At 46.5% G+C, this 22691-nt stretch overlaps 1 protein-coding gene across 1 annotated transcript; it reads right to left on the reverse strand.

Annotated features, from left to right (window-relative positions):
- Positions 1-1157: 1157 nt before the first annotated feature.
- On the reverse strand, positions 1158-3025 carry LOC123183352 (metacaspase-1). The gene is made up of 4 exons (XM_044596145.1): positions 2407-3025; positions 1984-2314; positions 1576-1897; positions 1158-1462 (listed from the first exon to the last, which is right to left on the reverse strand). The coding sequence occupies exons 1-4, from the start codon at positions 2840-2842 to the stop codon at positions 1403-1405; spliced, it is 1149 nt and encodes a 382-aa protein (XP_044452080.1). The 5' UTR covers positions 2843-3025; the 3' UTR covers positions 1158-1402.
- Between the last annotated feature and the right edge of the window lie 19666 nt (positions 3026-22691).

Below are 22691 nucleotides of genomic sequence, written 5' to 3' on the forward strand. Positions count from 1 at the left end.
AGGTGGAAGGCGCCTCTAGTTGGTACACTTAGTTGCATGGTGCCCTTTCTGCCCACACTTGTGGCAAGTCACATCTGAGAGCGGGCGAGACTGAGGAGGATCTCCTGTCCTCGGAGCATGAGGCCTCTCCTGATAAGCTAGGTTGGGAGGGTGGGAAGGACCACGATCTTCGAGCTGCTTGTGTTGTTGAGGACGAAATGGAGGACCTGGAGCCCAAAATTTTTGCTGCTTGTGAAAAACCCGAGAGGACGAAGAAGGTGGGGTGGAGTCCCTGAACCTCTTCCTTGAAGCTTCCATCTTGTTGTTAGCTGCTTCTTGCTTAAGAGCCAAGTTGAAGACCTCACAATTAAAGGATGGAAAAAAGTTATGAATAATCGCAGGGAGCTACTTGGAGGCAAAATGGTGCGAAGCCCACGAATTGAAGACAGGATAATCTCCATTCTCCATAATGTAGAGTCAGGGACTATCCTGTTTTATGCTATTTTACCTTAGAGAGGGTAGCAGGTCCTAGCTAGCTAGTACTCATGATCATGTGCTAAGAACAATTAACTAGTGTTGGTTATGAGTATGATGAAGAGGAGGAGTTGTTATTATGATTATGATGATGAGTGATGTGCTATAATGATGAGTTGTTAGATGACTATGATCATGATGAGTATGACTTGTTATTATGATAATGATGATAAATTATTATTATTATGATGATGCTGAGTTGTTATATCATGATCATAATGATATAACAATCTCTAAATTGCTACTGTATCAAAACTTGTATAACAGTATATAAATACGCTACAAAACAATAAAGAAATGGAATACAGACATGTAGTAGTAGCGCGGATCCTGAGCTCGTTACTACTAATAACTATCTGTAGCACTGGTAGGGGCCGGTGCTACTGCTATATGAATTAGCAGTAGAGTTTGCATGAAGCGTGCTACTGCTAAACTTTAGATGTAGCGCCGTACTAGTAGCTAGCGCGCACCCGCACTATTGCTATGCCAAAAGCCCGCGCAACTGCTAGAATTTTCTCTAGTAGTATTTGGTTTTATGAGGATTTAAAAATCAAGATTCTCAATGTTTGAGGCTGAGCCAGGGCATCAATACGTTTATAATTCATTCTCATTTTTTGCATGGGACCTAAACATACACCCAAAACTTGAAACTGTGTCATTTCTTGTATGCAGTAATGGTTTCCATTTAAATCTTGCTAATCATTGGCAGGTGATAAATTATCCTTCCGCTAGTTCAAAGTAAGTGGACGGTTTAGAATCATCTGGAACCACTCAATATTTCTCTTCAGTTACACAACGAATGCAGGATGAGCTTAACTACTAAACGGAGAGATCACAAGTGACATGCCGAAGAACAGTGCCAATCAGAAACACGGTTATTTTTCCATATTTACAAGATAAACGGCTTCCTGTAGATGTCGAATGCTTCGGACGCGCACAGCTGAGGCTCCTGCAAAATTGATCGAGGAAAGGTGAGGATGAATTAATTCTTGCGATTTGAAGTAGTTAACCTTAGTTAGTTTCAACAGTAATAATAATAAGAGTAGCTAATTGATGGATTACCTGTGCGCTGCTGAAGGTGATGACCCGGCGGAAAAAGGAGCCGATGGGCCCAGGGATGCCGGAGTCACCGCCGTTGTCGCGGATGGTGGCCCGCATCGCGCTGAGCAGGCGACCGTAGGTGGTGCCCGGCTCAGACTCCACCGCCTTGATGAAGCTGTACGTCATGGCGCCGGTGGAGGTGGAGCCCAAGAACGCCTTCCTGTCTGACTCTGCGGAGGTTTGGCTGTCCCCGCAGCCGCTGAAGGAGATCGCCAGGCCGCCGCTGGTGCCTTTCTGTGCATCTGGCTGACGGTTGTGGTTCTCCCATTGCCAGTACCCAGTTCTTGATTCCACGGAGGAGAAAATTACAGCAAGGCAAAGCTACAGTGCACTGGAAATTAGCTACTGTAGATTAGATGGTGTACGCACCTGGATATGCGACAGAGGTAGGGGAGATCGAGGATGGTGCCGCTGTGGCAGGTATCGATGATGGCGTGGAGCTTGACGCCTGCGCCGAGGGGGCGGACGATGGTCTCGTTGATCTCGTCATCGAGGATCACGCCGCGATCCTCGAAGTCCTGAGGGCAGAGCGCCTCGTCGTAGCCGTCCACCTCGTCGCCGTTGTTGTCCAGCTTCTGGACGCCGTGGCCGGAGAAGTGGAACACCAGGGAGTCTCCGGAGGTGCAGCCCTCCACCAGCCACCGCATCGCAAGCCGGATGTTGTCCTTGGTCGGCCAACGGTACGGGTCCTTCTCCTCCTCTGTCCATGGGATCGGATGGATGCTCACAAAATCGAGCTTTACGTACGTGTTCAACTTTGACGAAAATGGTTTCTTTGTTTGCTTTGCTTACGCGTGAGGGCGAGGATGGAGTCGCCGGGGAAGCCGAACCTCTGGCGGAGCAAGTAGGCCATGCAGTTGACGTCGTTGACGGTGCCTTTGAGCTCGTACTTGGTGAAGCTGTAGCTGATGCCGACGAGGAGCGCCCGCTTCTTGCCGCGGGCGCGCGGGTAGCTGGCCGGCAGGCGGTACGGGTCGCCGGCACGCATCGACCCGGAGGACGCGGGCGGCGGCGGCTGCGGCTGCGACGGAGACCCGAAGAGCAGGCCCTTGATGAAGCCCACGGCCTGGTGCAGGCCGCCGTTGTGCTGCGGCCGGCGCTCCACGCGCGTCGTGGTGTGGCAGAGCGCGCAACGAACGGAGCGCGCGCCCGGCGGCGCGGAGATGGACGCGCCGCAGCGGCTGCACCATGTTGTCCGCGTCTGCCTTGAGCTCGCCATGAATGACATATGTGAGTAGCTAGCTAGCTAGACAGGCGGCATCAAGTGAAGAAGAAGGTACGTATGAAGGTGATGAGTTCATATGTGTCAGTGTTTCTGCGTAGGAGATGGAATCGAGCGAGTTCGACAAGTGGACCCTGTTGCGGTGTGGTGCGTTGTGGGTGGCCAATGGCAAGGTGATGGTATTCCCCGATGCTCCCTTTCGGTTCGTCCATATGGCTGCTTTATTCCGACGAGCATTCGATGCTTCATAGCGACGTGCGGGTAAGAAGGAATCATATTTCATACTAGGGGTAACGCGTGCTTTGCCGTGCAGGTTCGTTAGCTGTATATAACTATTTTGTTTTTCTCATTGGTTATTGTAGCAACTCATAATTCCACGCATACAATCATTCCGAGCATACGACGGAGGCGGTCGAGCAAACGCGGACCCAAGGGCCCTATTAGCAAAAATGGTACACACATGGCCGCATGTATTATTCCATTTTGGTCCACTGAAACATGTGCTTATAATTCAAATTCAAATTATGAATATTAAATGTCTAAAAAAATAATTAATGTATAAAAAGCCAAATGAACCCTGAATAATTCCATATTTCAATACGACACTTATATTTATCTATGTTGCATGTAGAAAAAAAATCCAAGACGAGCATTCGATGCTTCATAGCGACGTGCGGGTAAAAAGCCAAGTGACACTTTCCCTATCGCAATCACGAAACTTCTTGTGTGAAGCTACGATTTGTAAGAGGCTTGTACTAAAGTTTGCCTTAAATTGGATAATTTTTTACCACAATATATATGTGCCATGTCATGACACCATTGTCGGTGTCAAAACCGGCAGATCTCGGGTAGGGGGTTCCAAGCTGTGGATCATGGATCGATGGGTAACAGGAGACAGGGGACACGATGTTTACCCAGGTTCGGGCCCTCTCTATCGAGGTAATACCCTACTTCCTGCTTGATTGATCTTGATGAATATAGGGTTACAGGAGTTGATCTACCTCGAGATCATATGTTGTGGTCTAAACCCTAGAGGTATGATGAGTAATGTCATAATGATCTAGCATCTAGCCTGGCCTTGGCTTATATAATGTACCAGAGGCTTAGGATAACAAGAGTCCTAGTCGAATACGCTGGTGGAGATGAGTCCTTGTCTTGATCAAGTCTTGTGGAATCTTCCTCGTGTATGCATCGGCTGTCCGAACTGGCCCATGAGTAAACGGCCATGGGGTCCTCGGCCCAATCCAACTGATCGGGAGACGACGTGGTGAGTACCCCCTAGTCCAGGACACCGTCAGTAGCCCCCTGAACCGGTCTTCAAGTTGGGGACGCTCCTCGATTCTTCCGAACTGTTCTTCATTTTCGGCCGTCGGTCGTGAAAACTGGTTCAACAAATCTTCTCATCTTTAATCTTGAGGATCGCCGAAGTGAATCCGAAGAGCTTACACGTCGGGTATCCGAGGAGCCCTTTAAGTCTTCGGCCTTTATCAATGCCTTGTTATTTTTATGCCACGCCTCGGGTTTGAAGTGTTGCCCGTGCGGCGGTGTCCTCTTGCATCCGAGCTCCAACGCCGGACTGCATTCGAGGTATCTTTTGCAGCCGAGCCCCAACGCCGGACCGCTTCTGAGCTCCAATGCTGGAATGTATCCGAGCTCCAATGCCGGACTGTATCCGAGCTCTAACGCCGGACTATGTCCAAGCTCCAACGCCGGACTATGTCCAAGCTCCAACGCCAGACTGTATCCAAGCTCAAACGTCGGACTATATCCGAGGTGTCATAGATCACCTTGGTTCAAAAAAGTTGAAGGAGTTAGCCGAGCTTAATGCCGGAAATGTCCTCTATGGAGCTAGCCACTTGCATCCGAGCTATATCCCGAAATGCTTTCGAGGTGGTTCAGCACCTCGGTCATAGGCTGATTGTTTGCGGATTTTATTTCCGACTTATGCAATTTTTTTTCTTACGAGATATGTAGCCAATAGCCCTCAAGGTGTGTGTCGGCCTAAAATTCCGAGATGCACTCTAGAGGAGAGAGTGATTGGCGGACGGGCCCTTGAGAGAGGGTTTTGAGAAGTCGTCGTAATATACTAGCTTGATGCCGGATAGGTCCATATGGTACCTATTGTTGTCCGAAGACGCGTTTGCGCATAGTTCGGTCAAGCCGAACACTGAGCACTTTGAATTTTCTGCATTGAATAGGCAATGCAATAGCCCCCGAGACACTGGTCGGGTGGCAACACCAGATCAGGGGATCGATGTACCCCTTTAATATTTGTAAATGATAAGCACGAAGCCCAGTAGCCCCCGAACCTTAATGTGGGCACGGGTGACCGAATTAAGGATCGATATCCAGAGTAAAATCACAAAGTATGTGTAATGATTCTATGTATCCAAGTACTCTACATCATTAATGCTCGGATCCGCATTGTACAAAACTTTATTGACCGACCATCGGCTTCAACCTCCTCGGCCAGCAGCCAAGGAGTGTTTGTCCTACTTTATAAAGCCTTTATGAGGGCAAAGATTTACGACAAACAAGGCAATCCGGCCATACAGTTTTATAAACAAAGGTACGCAGAGAGATATGTTATATTACTTTTTAACGTAAGAAACATCTTCCAAAGAAAATAGTTTGGGGAAAGCATGATCATGAAACCTCAGCTCCGATCATGAAACCTGCTATCGGTTCATTTCTTTGGGTTGTCATGCTAAGCATGATCATGAAACCTCAGCTCCGATCAATGTGGGAGCAAAATATTGAAGATTTAGTTTGGGGAAAGTTCCTGAACTATGTGGTCTTTAAAGAACCTAAATGTTCACTTCCGTCGTTGCCGACCAATTATATCCTTTAAGATCGCTAGCTTTCGGCTTCACCCAGTCTGAGGTACTAACTCGGATGACCCGGTAGTAACAATCACAGAGGTGCTCCCTTTACCGCCTAGCCGAACAACCGGGAACGTAGGGGTAAGCACAGGAGCCAGGCAACCCAGCTTGGCCAAAATCTTCAGTCAAATTGATGCATATTTATGGCTTTATAACGATGATTATGGAAGGCAGCCCTCGTATATTAAATACAAACGCTGATGATATGTTTATTTTGACTCCGTTGCGACCATTTATCAGTTGAAAGTGGCCCATCGTCGGCTTCCACCCCCTTGTAGATGCTACGCAGGGTGTTTCCGTAATAACAAAACAACCCTTAGCCGACGTCTCGGTGCCCAAAGGCGGTTGTGTTAGCGGAAACGAGGCAATCAGATATGCGGGCTTTATAACTTTCACTTAGTCATAGGAGCTTAAAGTTGGGAGGCCAGCTACTAGCCCCTGTTTAGTGTTCGGCGACAGACGAGGTCAAGCCGAAAACACTTCGGCCAAAGTTATGAACGGCCCGTCATTTAACACATTCATCGGACCGCTGACCAATTTACGCTTATTGTGACAGTCAGTTTTCGGCTTTCTCCACTGAGGTGCTTAACCATGCGAGTTGGAAGCACAATCGCAGTGGTTCTCCCTTTGCACACCTAGCCGAACAAAGCGGAACGTAGGAGGCAAGCACAGGAGCCGGGCAACCCAACTATTTACCGAAGACACAATTTGAAACCGATGCATATATAGCAATATCCGAGAATGTTTTTGCCGAATCTATAAAGGTGTCCGGCGTTGCACTGCGAGACTTATGCTGGAAACACACAAAAAGTTTAAAAGTGCCATATGCTTGGATAACCAAAAAACTTCAATAAAAACTTGACGTCCGAACTAGATCAAGTGTTCGGTGCCAATCTGAAAATTGGCTTAGAAAAAAAATTGTGCTTCTGTCGTGCTTTAAAATGACACATCCTATCTCAAGACTTTAAGCGGGTCAGCCTACGGCTTCAACCTCCTATCCCGAAGGCGGAGTACTTCTCGTTAGGCCAGTTTAGCAAACTAAACTCTAGTGGCTTTGAGAGAGAAATTAGGCTCCCCGGCTATTGACCACACACTCGCGTCGAAAAAAGGAGTGATAGAAAAAAGGCTTTGCAACGACTAAGAAGAAGAACACTTATTATAAAACAGCTCATATTAATTTAAGAGCCCCCAAGTGACTTGGGTAAAAGAATTTTATGTATAATGATAGTATGTACCGAAGTACTAATATCATATATGTGTTCACCCGAACTTTAAACGCGTCTTAACCGACCGTCGGCTTCTCCCTCTTCGGTCAAGGGCCAAAAAGTGTTATGTACTCCACCTGTCGAGAATATCGATGGTGTTTCCGATAACCAGGCAATCAGACCATAAGGCTGTAACAGACAAAGCGCGCTCAGGGAACTTATGCTATATTACTGACCAAGTGTAAGAAGCATCTTCGAAGAAAATAGTACCTCACCGGTACCTTTCTTCGGTTGCTCATTGTTACTATGAGACTTGTGCAATAGATTGTATGTACTCATGAGTTCCGTTGTGTGCCGACCATATTGAAAACAATAAGAGTGCTAGCTTTCGGCTTCACCCAGTCTGAGGTCCGAGCTCGGATGACCCGATCGTGACAATCGCAGAGGTGCTCCCTTTACTCCCTAGCCGAACAATCGGGAATGTAGGGGTAAACACAGGAGCAAGGCAACCCAGCTTGCGGAACACTTAAGTCAACATGGTGCATATTGTGGCGTAATACACGAACAAGGAACGAAGCCATGCAAGTATAATCATATGCAAAGTTAAAGGCTTCATAAAGGAAGCCCCCAAGCAAACGGGGTATTTGAATTTGTGTGTCACAAACAAAGTTTTGACAAGGAAGTTTTCACAAACAACTTTTTGCAAAAAAGTATAATGCTTGGTCGAACCGAACACAAGTTAAAAATTTAAAACTTTGAGCATGAAAGCGACTTAGCTGGTTAATGTGTTCGGCATTGATGACGCGGTCCGAGCTTGGTGCGGGACGAGGTTCCATCCCCCAAGCCGGTCCCGAGGTGGCGGAGCAAAGAGCTCGGCACTCCGAAGTGGTGACATAGCATGGCCAATGCAGGCCGGCAGAGTGACGCTGAGGTCCCTGGCGTGGGTTAATGAAGTGTTGACGAAGCCCCCCGTCCAGTCGAGGTGGCGTGGTATGTCAGTACGCCGAGGTGGCAACACTGCCTGACCCGAATCATTTACTTGTGCACAAAAAATAGTGCAAACCGGAGATAATAGTAATAATAATAAATTTAAAAAATGTAGCATAATAAATAATTTATGCAAAGTGAATAATTAAAAGAATATGGCCCATGCGCCGAACAGCCGACGAGATAGAACCCTCTTGATGATGCCGAAGTCCCCGAGGCAACCGAACATGTCGGTATAGCAATTCGACCAACAAGGTGATCATGCGAGCAAATTTATGCCGATTGGGACGACCACGTCGGCTTGCCAAAGTGACCGCGTGACGCAGTCGAAGTCGATTACCTACACACATAAAACAGTGCGGTCCAAAAAATAATAATATAAATTTATATAAAATCCTTGCATAATTGCTTTACGCAAAAATAATTTATTTAAAGAGATGTGGCCTGGCGCCAAAGTCAATGTCGATGCAGGGCGTCGGCGCGACCCGGTGAAGGCATGGCAAAGCCTGAATTCACAGGCCGGTCCGAGTTCCGGATGCGGCATTCGCCGAACTATATACGGAGACTGACCGAACCACCACGCGGCCGCCGTTAATGCGGCCATCATTTGATAGACCTGTATACAGATGATGGAAGAAACCAGAGTAATAATTCCTCAGAAAAATAAACCTAAGCAAGAAAAAATTACTAGGATTAACAGCACCTAGTTTATCTGTTGTAGCAATATGAAGAAAGGTTACTCCCAAAATTGGGACTCGATCCGCACACCCATTGCCTGATGGGCGATGAAGCGACGGCATGGCGATGCTGGCAAAGGTTGGCTCGCCGAGGCAAAGCCCCCGGTCCAGCTAATGTGACGAAGCTGGTTGGCTGGTGACGCCGAAGTCTCCGGAGTAGGCTGATGAAGAGATGGCGAAACCCTCGGTCTAGGCCGAGGTAACGGAGCGGGTCGGTAAAGAGACGTTGCAACTGCCATGTCAGCCGAGGTGTTGAAGTAGTTCGCCGTGATGGACATCAGCTTGAAGAAGTAACAGTGCGGTCATGCCGACGCTGGTCATAACTTGCGATGCTGTCAAAGCCGGATTGATGAAGTGACCGAGCGGCGATGTCGGCGCGCCTGACCCGTGCAATCCGTGGGGGCGATGGTGTGGGTGATAATTTAGTCTTCGTGACGTCGAACTCTTGTTCGGCTTGCCGAGCTGATGATCCGATAAGGTTGGGCTCGGCTCGATGAAGCGATGATCTGTCTAACGCAGGTCGGCAGACATGGAGTAAGGGCTGGTTTGACACCGGCGTGATGGTGAAGATTACCTCTGAAAAGGAGCAAATTTTATGAGCATGTGTTCGGAAACAAAACACAATACCCTACAAAGAGATTCTTCTAAAAAGGTTGTCCAATATCCCGTTCATGAAGAAAGATGAACTCAGGTCGGACTCGTATTCGTGCTGAAAACAGATCCGAAAAGTGATGCACTAATCGAAAGGTTCCCGGAGTTTGGACGGTCGGATCGAGCTGCAATTTTGAGGGGTGGTAGATATAGGAATTCCGCAGCCGATCAACGGTTGGATCTTCCAAAGGACGTCCAAGCTAGATGCTGGACACTACGCTCCAAACTCGTCCAGATTCCCGTCCAGATTCGACACAGCTCCGGTGTATCGGAGGTCGGCGTAGATTACTCCATCGGAACGCGATAAAATTTTGCATGGTTGTTGTAGACTTAATTCCGCACAATTCCATCGAAGCAATCGTTAAAACGACACTCGAGGAGGCGGTGGCGGCGGATACAAGTTTGCTGTCCAGAAAAACAGCACGGCCGCTCAAGGGCAATGTTGACGTTGAGCCCTCGAGCTCCATGGATGATTCCTCCATGATCATGATAGAGATCGGAGTTGACCTTGTTGTAGGTCATCGATCGAACATGACGATCTGACGCGGAGTGCAGTCCTTGGTCGAGTCAAGGTGACCAGTCGAGCCGGCGACGAAGATGCCGACGTCGCAGTTGATCTGCAGTCGAGTCATTGATCCTTTGCCGATACACAGCGGAACTCTCAATGAAAGCACCATTGTTGGTGTCAAAACCGGGAGATATCGGGTAGGGGGTCCCAAGCTGTGGATCGTGGATCGATGGGTAACAGGAGACAGGGGACACGATGTTTACCCAGGTTCGCGCCCTCTCTATCGAGGTAATACCCTACTTCCTGCTTGATTGATCTTGATGAATATAGGATTACAAGAGTTGATCTACCTCGAGATCATATGATGTGGTCTAAACCCTAGAGGTATGATGAGTAATGTCATAATGATCTAGCATCTAGCCTGGCCTCGGCTTATATAATGTACCAGAGGCCTAGGATAACAAGAGTCCTAGTCAAATACGCCGGTGGAGAGGAGTCCTTGTCTTGATCACCAAGTCTTGTGGAATTTTTCTCGTGTATGCATCGGCTGTCCGAACTGGCCCATGAGTAAACGGCCATGGGGGTCCTCGGCCCAATCCAACTGACCGGGGGACGACGTGGTGAGTACCCCCTAGTCCAGGACACCGTCAACCATGCCAAGTTTCATAAATTTGACGAGTTTTTAATTTATGGGCATTTAAAAACAAAGATTATCCATGTTTGAGGCCGAGCCAGGACATCGAGATGTTTGTAATTCACACCCATTTTTTGCATTAGACCTAAACATACAGCCAAGGATACATACATACATACATACATACATATATATATATATATATATATATATATATATATATATATATATATCATTTTTAACCCATTTTGATGCACTGGAGCATGTGCTTGCAGTTTAAATTTGAATTATGCACATTAAATGCCTAGAAAACTGAATTAATGTATAAAAAGTTCAAACGAACCCTGAATAATTTCATGTGGTAGCACGGCACTCCTATTGGTCTACGTTGCCTGTAGAAAAAAATCAAGGCGAGAAGATTCAGCGAATGTCGTTTCGCTCACAAGGTTGATAAGTTTCCCATCGGAACCGCGAGGCTTCTAGCGAGAAGTTCCGGTTTGTAAGAGGCTTGTACCAAAACATGGCCCAAATTGGATAATTTTTTACCACGGCATATATGTGCCATGTCATGACACAATGATAAGTTTCATAATTTTCAAGTGAGTTTTGGATTTACGGGGATTTAAAAAACCAAGATTCTCAATGTTGGCTGAGTCAAGACACCCATATGTTTGTAATTTTTTCCCTTTTCTTGCATGGTACCTAAACATGCACCCAAAGACACATATATGATTTTTCAACTCATTTTGATGCACTGGAGAATGTGTTTGTAGTTCAAATTTGAATTATGCACATTAAATGTCTAGAAAACTCAATTATAATGTATAAAAAAGGCCGAACGAACCCTGAATAATTTAAAGCAAAAAATTCTGGTCAACTGTTTGGCACCCATGGGTGAGCACTATGTGCACACGTCGTGCTAGCTCGTGCTTCCTTCTTTCATAAGTTTTCTATATTAATGGTGTTATATATCCAATTATGCTACCGTTTCCCGCCATTCCCCCAATCGGTTTTCCGCCACTCCTTTTTTTGAGAAGAATCCGCCACTCCTCCCATTGGTTTTCCGCTGCCAGTGTCAATGGGCATAGAAGGCTAGGTGGCGACACACCGGCCATACGGCAGTATACCATTCCAAGCATGCCAATCCGGCTAAGAGCCGCCCTCATCATCAACCTCCTCAACGAGGAGAACGAGCCGAAGCAAGCCGAAGAGCAAGAACGGCCATGCGCGGGCGAGCAAGAGCTGCATCGCTCCACCGAGCGTGAGCAGTATCATCGCGCCCGGTGCTTGAGTGGGCCAATATCTACACATGCACTAGTAGAAAACTGGGCTTTGGTCACAGGGCAATGTTCACATTAGTCCCGGTTCAGTCACGAACCGGGACTAATGTGAGCATTGGTCCCGGTTCGTGCGGCCAGGGGCCTGCCGGGCATCGTGGGGGCATTGGTCCCGGTTCGTCCGAACCCTGTGGTCCTGGTGTTGGAAATATGCCCTAGAGGCAATAATAAATAGGTTATTATTATATTTCCTTGTTCATGATAATCGTTTATTATCCATGCTAGAATTGTATTGATAGGAAACTCAGATACATGTGTGGATACATAGACAACACCATGTCCCTAGTAAGCCTCTAGGAGACTAGCTCGTTGATCAATAGATGGTTACGGTTTCCTGACCATGGACATTGGATGTCGTTGATAACGGGATCACATCATTAGGAGAATGATGTGATGGACAAGACCCAATCCTAAGCCTAGCACAAGATCGTGTAGTTCGTTTGCTCAGAGCTTTTCTAATGTCAAGTATCACTTCCTTAGACCATGAGATTGTGCAACTCCCGGATACCGTAGGAATGCTTTGGGTGTACCAAACGTCACAACGTAACTGGGTGGCTATAAAGGTGCACTACGGGTATCTCCGAAAGTGTCTGTTGGGTTGGCACGAATCGAGACTGGGATTTGTCACTCCGTGTAAACGGAGAGGTATCTCTGGGCCCACTCGGTAGGACATCATCATAATGTGCACAGTGTGACCAAGGAGTTGATCACGGGATGATGTGAGTTACGGAACGAGTAAAGAGACTTGCCGGTAACGAGATTGAACAAGGTATAGGGATACCGACGATCGAATCTCGGGCAAGTAACATACCGTTAGACAAAGGGAATTGAATACGGGATTGATTGAATCCCCGACATCGTGGTTCATCCGATGAGATCATCGTGGAACATGTGGGAGCCAACATGGGTATCCAGATCCCGCTGTTGGTTATTGACCGGAGAACGTCTCGGTCATGTCTGCATGGTTCCCGAACCCGTAGGGTCTACACGCTTAAGGTTCGATGACGCTAGGGTTATAGGGAAAGCATGTACGTGGTTACCGAATGTTGTTCGGAGTCCCGGATGAGATCCCGGACGTCACGAGGAGTTCCGGAATGGTCCGGAGGTAAAGATTTATATATGGGAAGTCCTGTTTTGGTCACCGGAAAAGTTTCGGGTGAAATCGGTAATGTACCGGGACCACCGGGAGGGTCCCGGGGGTCCACCAAGTGGGGCCACCAGCCCCAGAAGGCTGCGTGGGCCAAGTGTGGGAGGGGACCAGCCCCAGGTGGGCTGGTGCGCCCCCCCACCAAGGCCCAAGGCGCATGGGAGAGTGGGAGGGGGCAAACCCTAGGTCCAGATGGGCCTTAGGGCCCATCTAGTGGGGCGCCTCCCCCTCTCCTCCCCTTGGCCGCCCCCTTGATGGGATCTAGGGCTGGCTGCCTCCTCTTGGGGGTGGAAACCCTAAGGGGGGCGCAGCCCCCTTCCCCCTATATATACTTGAGGTTTGGGCTGCCATAGACACACGAGAAAGTCTCCTTTTGGTGCAGCCCTACCCCTCTCCCTCCTCCTCCTCTCCCGCGGTGCTTGGCGAAGCCCTGCGGGATTGCCACGCTCCTCCATCACCACCATGCCGTCGTGTTGCTGCTGGATGGAGTCTTCCCCAACCTCTCCCTCTCTCCTTGCTGGATCAAGGCGTGGGAGACGTCACCGGGCTGCACGTGTGTTGAACGCGGAGGCACCGTACTTTCGGTGCTTAGATCGGAATCAACCGCGATCTGAATCGCTACGAGTACGACTCCCTCATCCGCGTTCTTGCAACGCTTCCGCATCGCGATCTACAAGGGTATGTAGATGCACTCCCCTTCCCTTCGTTGCTAGTAACTCCATAGATTGATCTTGGTGATGCGTAGAAAATTTTGAATTTCTGCTACGTTCCCCAACAGTGGCATCATGAGCCAGGTCTATGCGTAGTTTCTATGCACGAGTAGAACACAAAGTAGTTGTGGGCGTCGATGTTGTCAATTCTTCTTGCCGCTACTAGTCTTATCTTGTTTCGGCGGCATTGTGGGATGAAGCGGCCCGGACCGACCTTACACGTACGCTTACGTGAGACAGGTTCCACCGACTGACATGCACTAGTTGCATAAGGTGGCTAGCGGGTGTCTGTCTCTCCCACTTTAGTCGGAACGGATTCGATGAAAAGGGTCCTTATGAAGGGTAAATAGAAATTGGCATATCACGTTGTGGTTTTACGTAGGTAAGAAACGTTCTTGCTAGAAACCTATACAAGCCACGTAAAAACTTGCAACAACAATTAGAGGACGTCTAACTTGTTTTTGCAGCATGTGCTATGTGATGTGATATGGCCAGAAGATATGATGAATGATATATGTGATGTATGAGATTGATCATATTCTTGTAATAGGGAATCACGACTTGCATGTCGATGAGTATGACAACCGGCAGGAGCCATAGGAGTTGTCTTTATTTTTGTATGACCTGCGTGTCATTGAATAACGCCATGTAAATTACTTTACTTTATTGCTAAGCGCGTTAGCCATAGAAGTAGAAGTAACCATTGGCGTGACAACTTCAAGAAGACACAATGATGGAGATCATGATGATGGAGATCATGGTGTCATGCCGGTGACAAAGATGATCATGGTGCCCCGAAGATGGAGATCAAAGGAGCATAATGATATTGGCCATATCATGTCACTATTTGATTGCATGTGATGTTTATCATGTTTTTGCATCTTATTTGCTTAGAACGACGGTAGCAAGTAGGATGATCCCTTATAATAATTTCAAGAAAGTGTTCACCCTAACTGTGCACCGTTGCGAAGGTTCGTCGTTTCGAAGCACCACGTGATGATCGGGTGTGATAGATTCTTACGTTCGAATACAACGGGTGTTGACGAGCCTAGCATGTACAGACATGGCCTCGGAACACACGCAATACACTTAGGTTGACTTGACGAGCCTAGCATGTACAGACATGGCCTCGGAACACGGAGGACCGAAAGGTCGAGCATGAGTCGTATAGAAGATACGATCAACATGGAGATGTTCACCGATCTTGACTAGTCCGTCTCACGTGATGATCGGACACGGCCTAGTTAAACTCGGATCATGTTTCACTTAGATGACTAGAGGGATGTCTATCTGAGTGGGAGTTCATAATCAGATGAACTTCATTATCATGAACATAGTCAAATAGGTATTTGCAAATTATGTCATAGCTTGCGCTTTAGTTCTACTGGTTAAGATATGTTCCTAGAGAAAAATTTAGTTGAAAGTTGGTAGTAGCAATTATGCGGACTGGGTCCGTAAACTGAGGATTGTCCTCATTACTGCACAGAAGGCTTATGTCCTTAATGCACCGCTCGGTGTGCTGAACCTCAGCGTCGTCTGTAGATGTTACGAAACATCTGACATACACGTTTTTGATGACTACGTGATAGTTCAATGCGTAATGCTAACGGTTTAGAATTGTGGCACAAGAGACGTTTCTTGAAACGTCGCAGAACATGTGAGATGTTCCGAAGAATGGAATTGGGATTTCAGACTAGTGCCCACGTCAAGAGGTATGAGACCTCTGACAAGTTTCTTAAGCCTGCAAACTAAGGGAGAAAAGCTCAATCGTTGAGCATGTGCTCAGATTGTCTGAGTGCCACAATCGCTTGAATCGAGTGGGAGTTAATCTCCCAGATGAGATAGTGATAGTTTCCCATAGTCATTGCCACCAAGCTAGTAGAGCTTCGTGATGAACTATAACATATCAGGGATAGTTATGATGATCCTTGAGCTATTCGCGATGTTTGACACCGCGAGAGTAGAAATCAAGAAGGAGCATCAATTGTTGATGGTTAGTAAAACCACTAGTTTAAGAAGGGCAAGGGCAAAAGGGATACTTCATGAAACAGCAAGTCGTTTGCTGCTCTAGTGAAGAATCCCAAGGTTGAACCCAAACCCGAGACTAAGTGCTTCTGTAATAAGAGGAACGGTCACTGAAGCAGTACTACCCTAGATACTTGGTAGATGAGAAGGCAGGCAAGGTCGACAGAAGTATATTGGATATACGTTATATGAATGTGTACTTTACTAGTACTCCTAGCAGCACCAGGGTATTAGATACTGGTTCGGTTGCTAAGTGTTAGTAACTCGAAATAAAAGCTGCGGAATAAATGGAGACTAGCTAAAGGTGAGATGACGATATGTGTTGGAAGTGTTTCCAAGGTTGATGTGATCAAGCATCGCATGCTCCCCCTACCATCGAGATTTGGTGTTTGCGTTGAACATGATTGGATTATGTTTATCGCAATACGGTTATTCATTTAAGGAGAATAATGGTTACTCTGTTTATTTGAATAATACCTTCAATGGTCTTGCACCTAAAATGAATCTCGATCGTAGTGATACACATGTTCATGCCAAAAGATATAAGATAGTAATGATAGTACCACATACTTGTGGCACTGCCACTTGAGTCATATTGGTATAGAACGCATGAAGAAGCTCCATGTGGATGGATCTTTGGACTCACTCATTTTTGAAAAGATTGAGACATGCGAACCATGTCTATTGGTATATATGCATGAAGAAACTCCATGCAGATGGATCGTTTAGACTCACTTGATTATGAATCACTTGAGACATGCAAATCATACCACATGGGCAAGATGACTGAAAGTCCTCGTTTTCAGTAAGATGGAACAAGAGAGCAACTTATTGGAAGTAATACATTTTGATGTATGCAGTCCAATGAGTGCTGAGGCATGCAGTGGATATCGTTATGTTCTTACTTCACAGATGATTTGAGTAGATGCTGAGTGTATTTACTTGATGAAACACAAGTCTGAATTATTGAAAGGTTCAAGTAATTTCAGAGTGAAGTTGAAGATCGTCGTGACAAGAGGATAAAATGTCTGTGATATGATCATAGAGATGAGTATCTGAGTTACGAGTTTGGCACACAATTAAGACATTGTGGAAAGTGTTTCACAATTAATACCGCCTGGAACACCATAGTGTGATGGTGTGTCCGAACATCATAACTGCACCCTATTGGATATGGTGCATACCATGATGTTTCTTATCGAATTACCACTATCGTTTATGGGTTAGGCATTAGAGACAACCGCATTCACTTTAAAAGGGGCACCACGCAATTCCGTTGAGACGACACCGTTTAGAGAAACCTAAGTTGTCGTTTCTTAAAAGTTTGGGGCTGCGATGCTTATGTGAAAAAGTTTCAGGCTGATAAGCTCGAACCCAAAGCGGATAAATGCATCTTCATAGAATACCCAAAACAGTTGGGTATACCTCCTATTTCAGATCTGGAAGCAAAAGTAATTGCTTCTAGAAACAGGTCCTTTCTCGAGGAAAAGTTTCTCTCGAAAGAATTGAGTGGGAGGATGGTGGAGACTTGATAAGGTTATTGAACCGTCACTTCAACTAGTGTGTAGCAGGGCACAGGAAGTTGTTCCTGTGGCACCTACACCAATTGAAGTGGAAGCTTATGATGGTGATCATGAAACTTCGGATCAAGTCACTACCAAACCTCGTAGGACGACGAGGATGCGTAATACTTCAGAGTAGTACGTGATCCTGTCTTGGAAGTCATGTTGTTGGACAACGATGAACCTATGAGCTATGGAGAAGCGATGGTGGGCCCATATTCCGACAAATGGTTAGAAGCCATGAAATCCGAGATAAATGGAACTTTGAGAAGAAGACGGACGTGGACGGTAATGTTACCGTCTATGAAGCTCGACTTGTGGCAAAGAGTATTTTCACAAGTTCAAGGAGTTGACTACGATGAGTTTTCTCATCCGTAGCGATGCTTAGGTCCGTCGGAATCATGTTAGCATTAGCTACATTTATGAAATCTGGCAGATGGATGTCAAAACAAGTTTCCTTACCAGTTTTCGTAAGGAAAGGTTGTATGTGATACAATCAGAAAGGTTTTGTCGATCCTAAGGATGCTAAAAGGTATGCTAGCTCCAGCGATCCTTCCATGGATTAGAGCAAGCATCTCGGAGTCAGAATATACGCTTTGATGGGGTGATCAAAGTTTTTGGGTTTATACAAAGTTTGTTAGAAACTTGTATTTACAATAAAGTGAGTGGGAGCGCTACAACATTTCTGATAAGTATATGTGAATGACATATTGTTGATCCGAAATGATGTAAAATTTCTGGAAAGCATAAAGGGTTGTTTGAAAGGAGTTTTTCAAAGGAAGACCTGGATAAAGCTACTTACATATTGGGCATCAAGATCCATAGAGATAGATCAAGACGCCTGATGATACTTTCAAAGAACGCACACCTTGACATGATTTTGAAAGAGTTCAAAATAGATCAGCAAAGAAGGAGTTCTTGGCTGTGTTACAAGGTGTGAGTATTGAGTGAGACTCAAGACCTGACCACAGCAGAAGATAGAGAAAGGACGAAGGTCGTCCCCTATGCTTTAGACGTAGGCTCTATAGTATGCTATGCTGTGTACCGCACATGTAGTGTGCCTTGCCATGAGTTGGTCAAGAGGGTACAATGGTGATCCGGGAAAGGATCACATGACAGCGGTCGAACTTATCCTTAGTACCTAGTGGACTAAGGAATTTTCTCGATTATGGAGGTGGAAAGGAGTTCGTCGTAAAGGGTTACGTCGATGCGAACTTTGACACTAATCCGGATGACTCTGAGTAGTAAACCGGATTCGTATAGTAGAGCAATTATTTGAAATGGCTCCAAATAGCGCGTGGTAGCATCCACAAAGATGACATAGATATTCGTAAAGCACACACGGATCTGAAAGGTTCAGACCCGTTGACTAATAACCTCTCTCACAAGCATAACATGATCAAACCAGAACTCATTGAGTGTTAATCACATAGAGATGTGAACTAGATTGTTGACTCTAGTAAACTCTTGGGTGTTGGTCACATGGTGATGTGACCTGTCAGTGTTAATCACATGGTGATGTGAACTAGATTATTGACTCTAGTGCAAGTGGGAGACTGTTGGAAATATGCCCTAGAGGCAATAATAAATAGGTTATTATTATATTTCCTTGTTCATGATAATCGTTTATTATCCATGCTAGAATTGTATTGATAGGAAACTCAGATACATGTGTGGATACATAGACAACACCATGTCCCTAGTAAGCCTCTAGTGACTAGCTCGTTGATCAATAGATGGTTACGGTTTCCTGACCATGGACATTGGATGTCGTTGATAACGGGATCACATCATTAGGAGAATGATGTGATGGACAAGACCCAATCCTAAGCCTAGCACAAGATCGTGTAGTTCGTTTGCTCAGAGCTTTTCTAATGTCAAGTATCACTTCCTTAGACCATGAGATTGTGCAACTCCCGGATACCGTAGGAATGCTTTGGGTGTACCAAACGTCACAACGTAACTGGGTGGCTATAAAGGTGCACTACGGGTATCTCCGAAAGTGTCTGTTGGGTTGGCACGAATCGAGACTGGGATTTGTCACTCCGTGTAAACGGAGAGGTATCTCTGGGCCCACTCGGTAGGACATCATCATAATGTGCACAGTGTGACCAAGGAGTTGATCACGGGATGATGTGAGTTACGGAACGAGTAAAGAGACTTGCCGGTAACGAGATTGAACAAGGTATAGGGATACCGACGATCGAATCTCGGGCAAGTAACATACCGTTAGACAAAGGGAATTGAATACGGGATTGATTGAATCCCCGACATCGTGGTTCATCCGATGAGATCATCGTGGAACATGTGGGAGCCAACATGGGTATCCAGATCCCGCTGTTGGTTATTGACCGGAGAACGTCTCGGTCATGTCTGCATGGTTCCCGAACCCGTAGGGTCTACACGCTTAAGGTTCGATGACGCTAGGGTTATAGGGAAAGCATGTACGTGGTTACCGAATGTTGTTCGGAGTCCCGGATGAGATCCCGGACGTCACGAGGAGTTCCGGAATGGTCCGGAGGTAAAGATTTATATATGGGAAGTCCTGTTTTGGTCACCGGAAAAGTTTCGGGTGAAATCGGTAATGTACCGGGACCACCGGGAGGGTCCCGGGGGTCCACCAAGTGGGGCCACCAGCCCCAGAAGGCTGCGTGGGCCAAGTGTGGGAGGGGACCAGCCCCAGGTGGGCTGGTGCGCCCCCCCACCAAGGCCCAAGGCGCATGGGAGAGTGGGAGGGGGCAAACCCTAGGTCCAGATGGGCCTTAGGGCCCATCTAGTGGGGCGCCTCCCCCTCTCCTCCCCTTGGCCGCCCCCTTGATGGGATCTAGGGCTGGCTGCCTCCTCTTGGGGGTGGAAACCCTAAGGGGGGCGCAGCCCCCTTCCCCCTATATATACTTGAGGTTTGGGCTGCCATAGACACACGAGAAAGTCTCCTTTTGGTGCAGCCCTACCCCTCTCCCTCCTCCTCCTCTCCCGCGGTGCTTGGCGAAGCCCTGCGGGATTGCCACGCTCCTCCATCACCACCATGCCGTCGTGTTGCTGCTGGATGGAGTCTTCCCAACCTCTCCCTCTCTCCTTGCTGGATCAAGGCGTGGGAGACGTCACCGGGCTGCACGTGTGTTGAACGCGGAGGCACCGTACTTTCGGTGCTTAGATCGGAATCAACCGCGATCTGAATCGCTACGAGTACGACTCCCTCATCCGCGTTCTTGCAACGCTTCCGCATCGCGATCTACAAGGGTATGTAGATGCACTCCCCTTCCCTTCGTTGCTAGTAAACTCCATAGATTGATCTTGGTGATGCGTAGAAAAATTTGAATTTCTGCTACGTTCCCCAACACCTGGTTGGTGGGACAAACCGGGACCAATGGGCCAAGCTCCTGGCCCACCATCCTTTAGTCCCGGTTCATACCACAAACCGAGACTAAAGGGCTGGTCCTAGTTGCGGCCAGTGTTTAGTCCCACCTCGCCAACCGAAGGGCGCTCACACCAGTTTATAAGCCTGTCCCTCTATGCCTTGTTGAGCTTCTCTTAAAGTGAAAATAGATGCCCTTATACAGGGAATTTCACCTAAATTCACAGTAAATTGAAATTTACTGTGAATTTAGGTTTAATTTTCTCTATAAGCGCATCTATGTTCATTTTTTTATATTTATAAAATAAATAAACCTTAATAAAATAAATAAAACTAAATAAACCTTAATAAAATAAAATAAAATAAACTATAGTAACTACAATAAATAAACCTTAATAAATTAAGTAAAAATAGCAGCAGTAAAATAAATAAAAATAGCAGCAGTAAAATAAATAAAAATAAAATAATTAAAGTAAAATACATAAGTAATTAGAAATAAAATAAATAAGTTTTTTGTTGTAAGTAGAAACAAAACAAAACAAATAAAGCAAAAGAGAAAAAAATAACACGAGCCATCAACTCCATAACCGCCATATCTGGGATAGAGAAGGGCGATCCCTTGGAGTGGGATTCACATACAGTTGCCCGTAACATCTACCATTCGAGCCTAGCAGGTGGAACTCGGATCTGTCAACAGTGTCAAAGCGGCAAATAGCAGGCGGAGGAGAAGCCACCGATGTCATGTGTAGATCCCTTCTAGGTCTTGCGGATCGTGCTATTACAACAATTTGGTTGGTTGATCCCAAAAAAAAGGAATTTGGTTGGTTTTCTTGAAGCCCTAGCTTGTTGTGCCGTCCTATTCTCTCAATGCAATTTAGCAAATGCTACTACAGTACAGTAAAGGGCATAAAGAAAAAGCACGCAGTGAAGGAAAATACCTCCATATCAAAGCTGCTACTTATCTTGTTGGTTATCAGGATGTGGATATGTAGAATTTTCTCTAGCCACGGCAACAGACATGCATTCATCGAGGGGGTTCACTACAGAACAAAATAAATGCTGACGTTAGTTGTTGAGGGTACGTTTGACATCCCTAAGAGACTAGATAATGAAAAGATGAATCGTCAAACCTGGATGAACAAAGACGCTACCAAGTGGATGAATCTGATGGCCTGTCCTCCCTTGAAGATCATGCGTCCTCCCTTGAAGGCGCCACCAGGGCCATGGACGCCTCATACACCGCCGCCGACATGTTGTAGTGATGAGGTATCGTGCAGGATCTGACACAGGATCACCTTCAGGCAAGATGAATAGGTCTTCAGGGGCACGACGGCAGCGGCGGCGCCATGGCCGGGACTGGTGACGACGGCGGCGGCGAGCGAGCGGGAGGGTGGCGGCGGCTGCGTGCGAGTGGGAGGCCGGAGGATCACCACTCATTGTGCTCGACATATCACTACAAGAAACCTGTTAATCCATGACGGATTTCTAATGACATTTTTGGAAACTCTCATCGATGACCTGGTAAAACCCCACAAGCCCGGTGAAAGCCCGCTAAAGCCCGTCTAACCGTTCCCGTATAAAAACTTAACCCTAAATTCCCTCCTCGGCCCCTGCATCGTGTCCCACAGCACGTCGCCACCCCTCGTCCCTCCCACAGCTCGTAAACCTTAATAAAATAAAATAAAATAAACTATAGTAACTACAATAAATAAACCTTAATAAATTAAGTAAAAATAGCAGCAGTAAAATAAATAAAAATAGCAGCAGTAAAATAAATAAAAATAAAATAATTAAAGTAAAATACATAAGTAATTAGAAATAAAATAATTAGGTTTTTTTGTTGTAAGTAGAAACAAAACAAAACAAATAAAGCAAAAGAGAAAAAAATAGAGGAAAAAATTATGCCACCTACTGGGCCACCACGGCCTGAATACGACTAGAAACCCATCCATGGGCCAGGATTCAGGCCCGCAGAAGGCCCAGTAGGCCCCACAGGCAAAGAGAACAGTTAAGCCCGAAAGCCTGCAGTTGAGAGGAGTTCGAGAGGGTGGGCGCAGCAGCGCTTATAAACCACTCTCGAGCTCTCTCAACTAGCGAGGTGGGACTAAACTTTTG

The sequence above is a fragment of the Triticum aestivum genome, chromosome 1D (assembly GCF_018294505.1).
Source record: "Triticum aestivum cultivar Chinese Spring chromosome 1D, IWGSC CS RefSeq v2.1, whole genome shotgun sequence".
NCBI classification, from domain to species: Eukaryota; Viridiplantae; Streptophyta; class Magnoliopsida; order Poales; family Poaceae; genus Triticum; species Triticum aestivum.

What these genes read in the sequence shown, in the direction of transcription:
- LOC123183352 (XM_044596145.1), bottom strand. Translation starts at nt 2,842, where the DNA reads ATGTCATTCATGGCGAGCTCAAGGCAGACGCGGACAACATGGTGCAGC. An exon ending in CTCCATCCTCGCCCTCACGC is followed by an intron (nt 2,315 to 2,406) that starts GTAAGCAAAGCA and finishes TCCCATGGACAG; the next exon opens with AGGAGGAGAAGGACCCGTAC. An exon ending in TCACCTTCAGCAGCGCACAG is followed by an intron (nt 1,463 to 1,575) that starts GTAATCCATCAA and finishes TCAATTTTGCAG; the next exon opens with GAGCCTCAGCTGTGCGCGTC.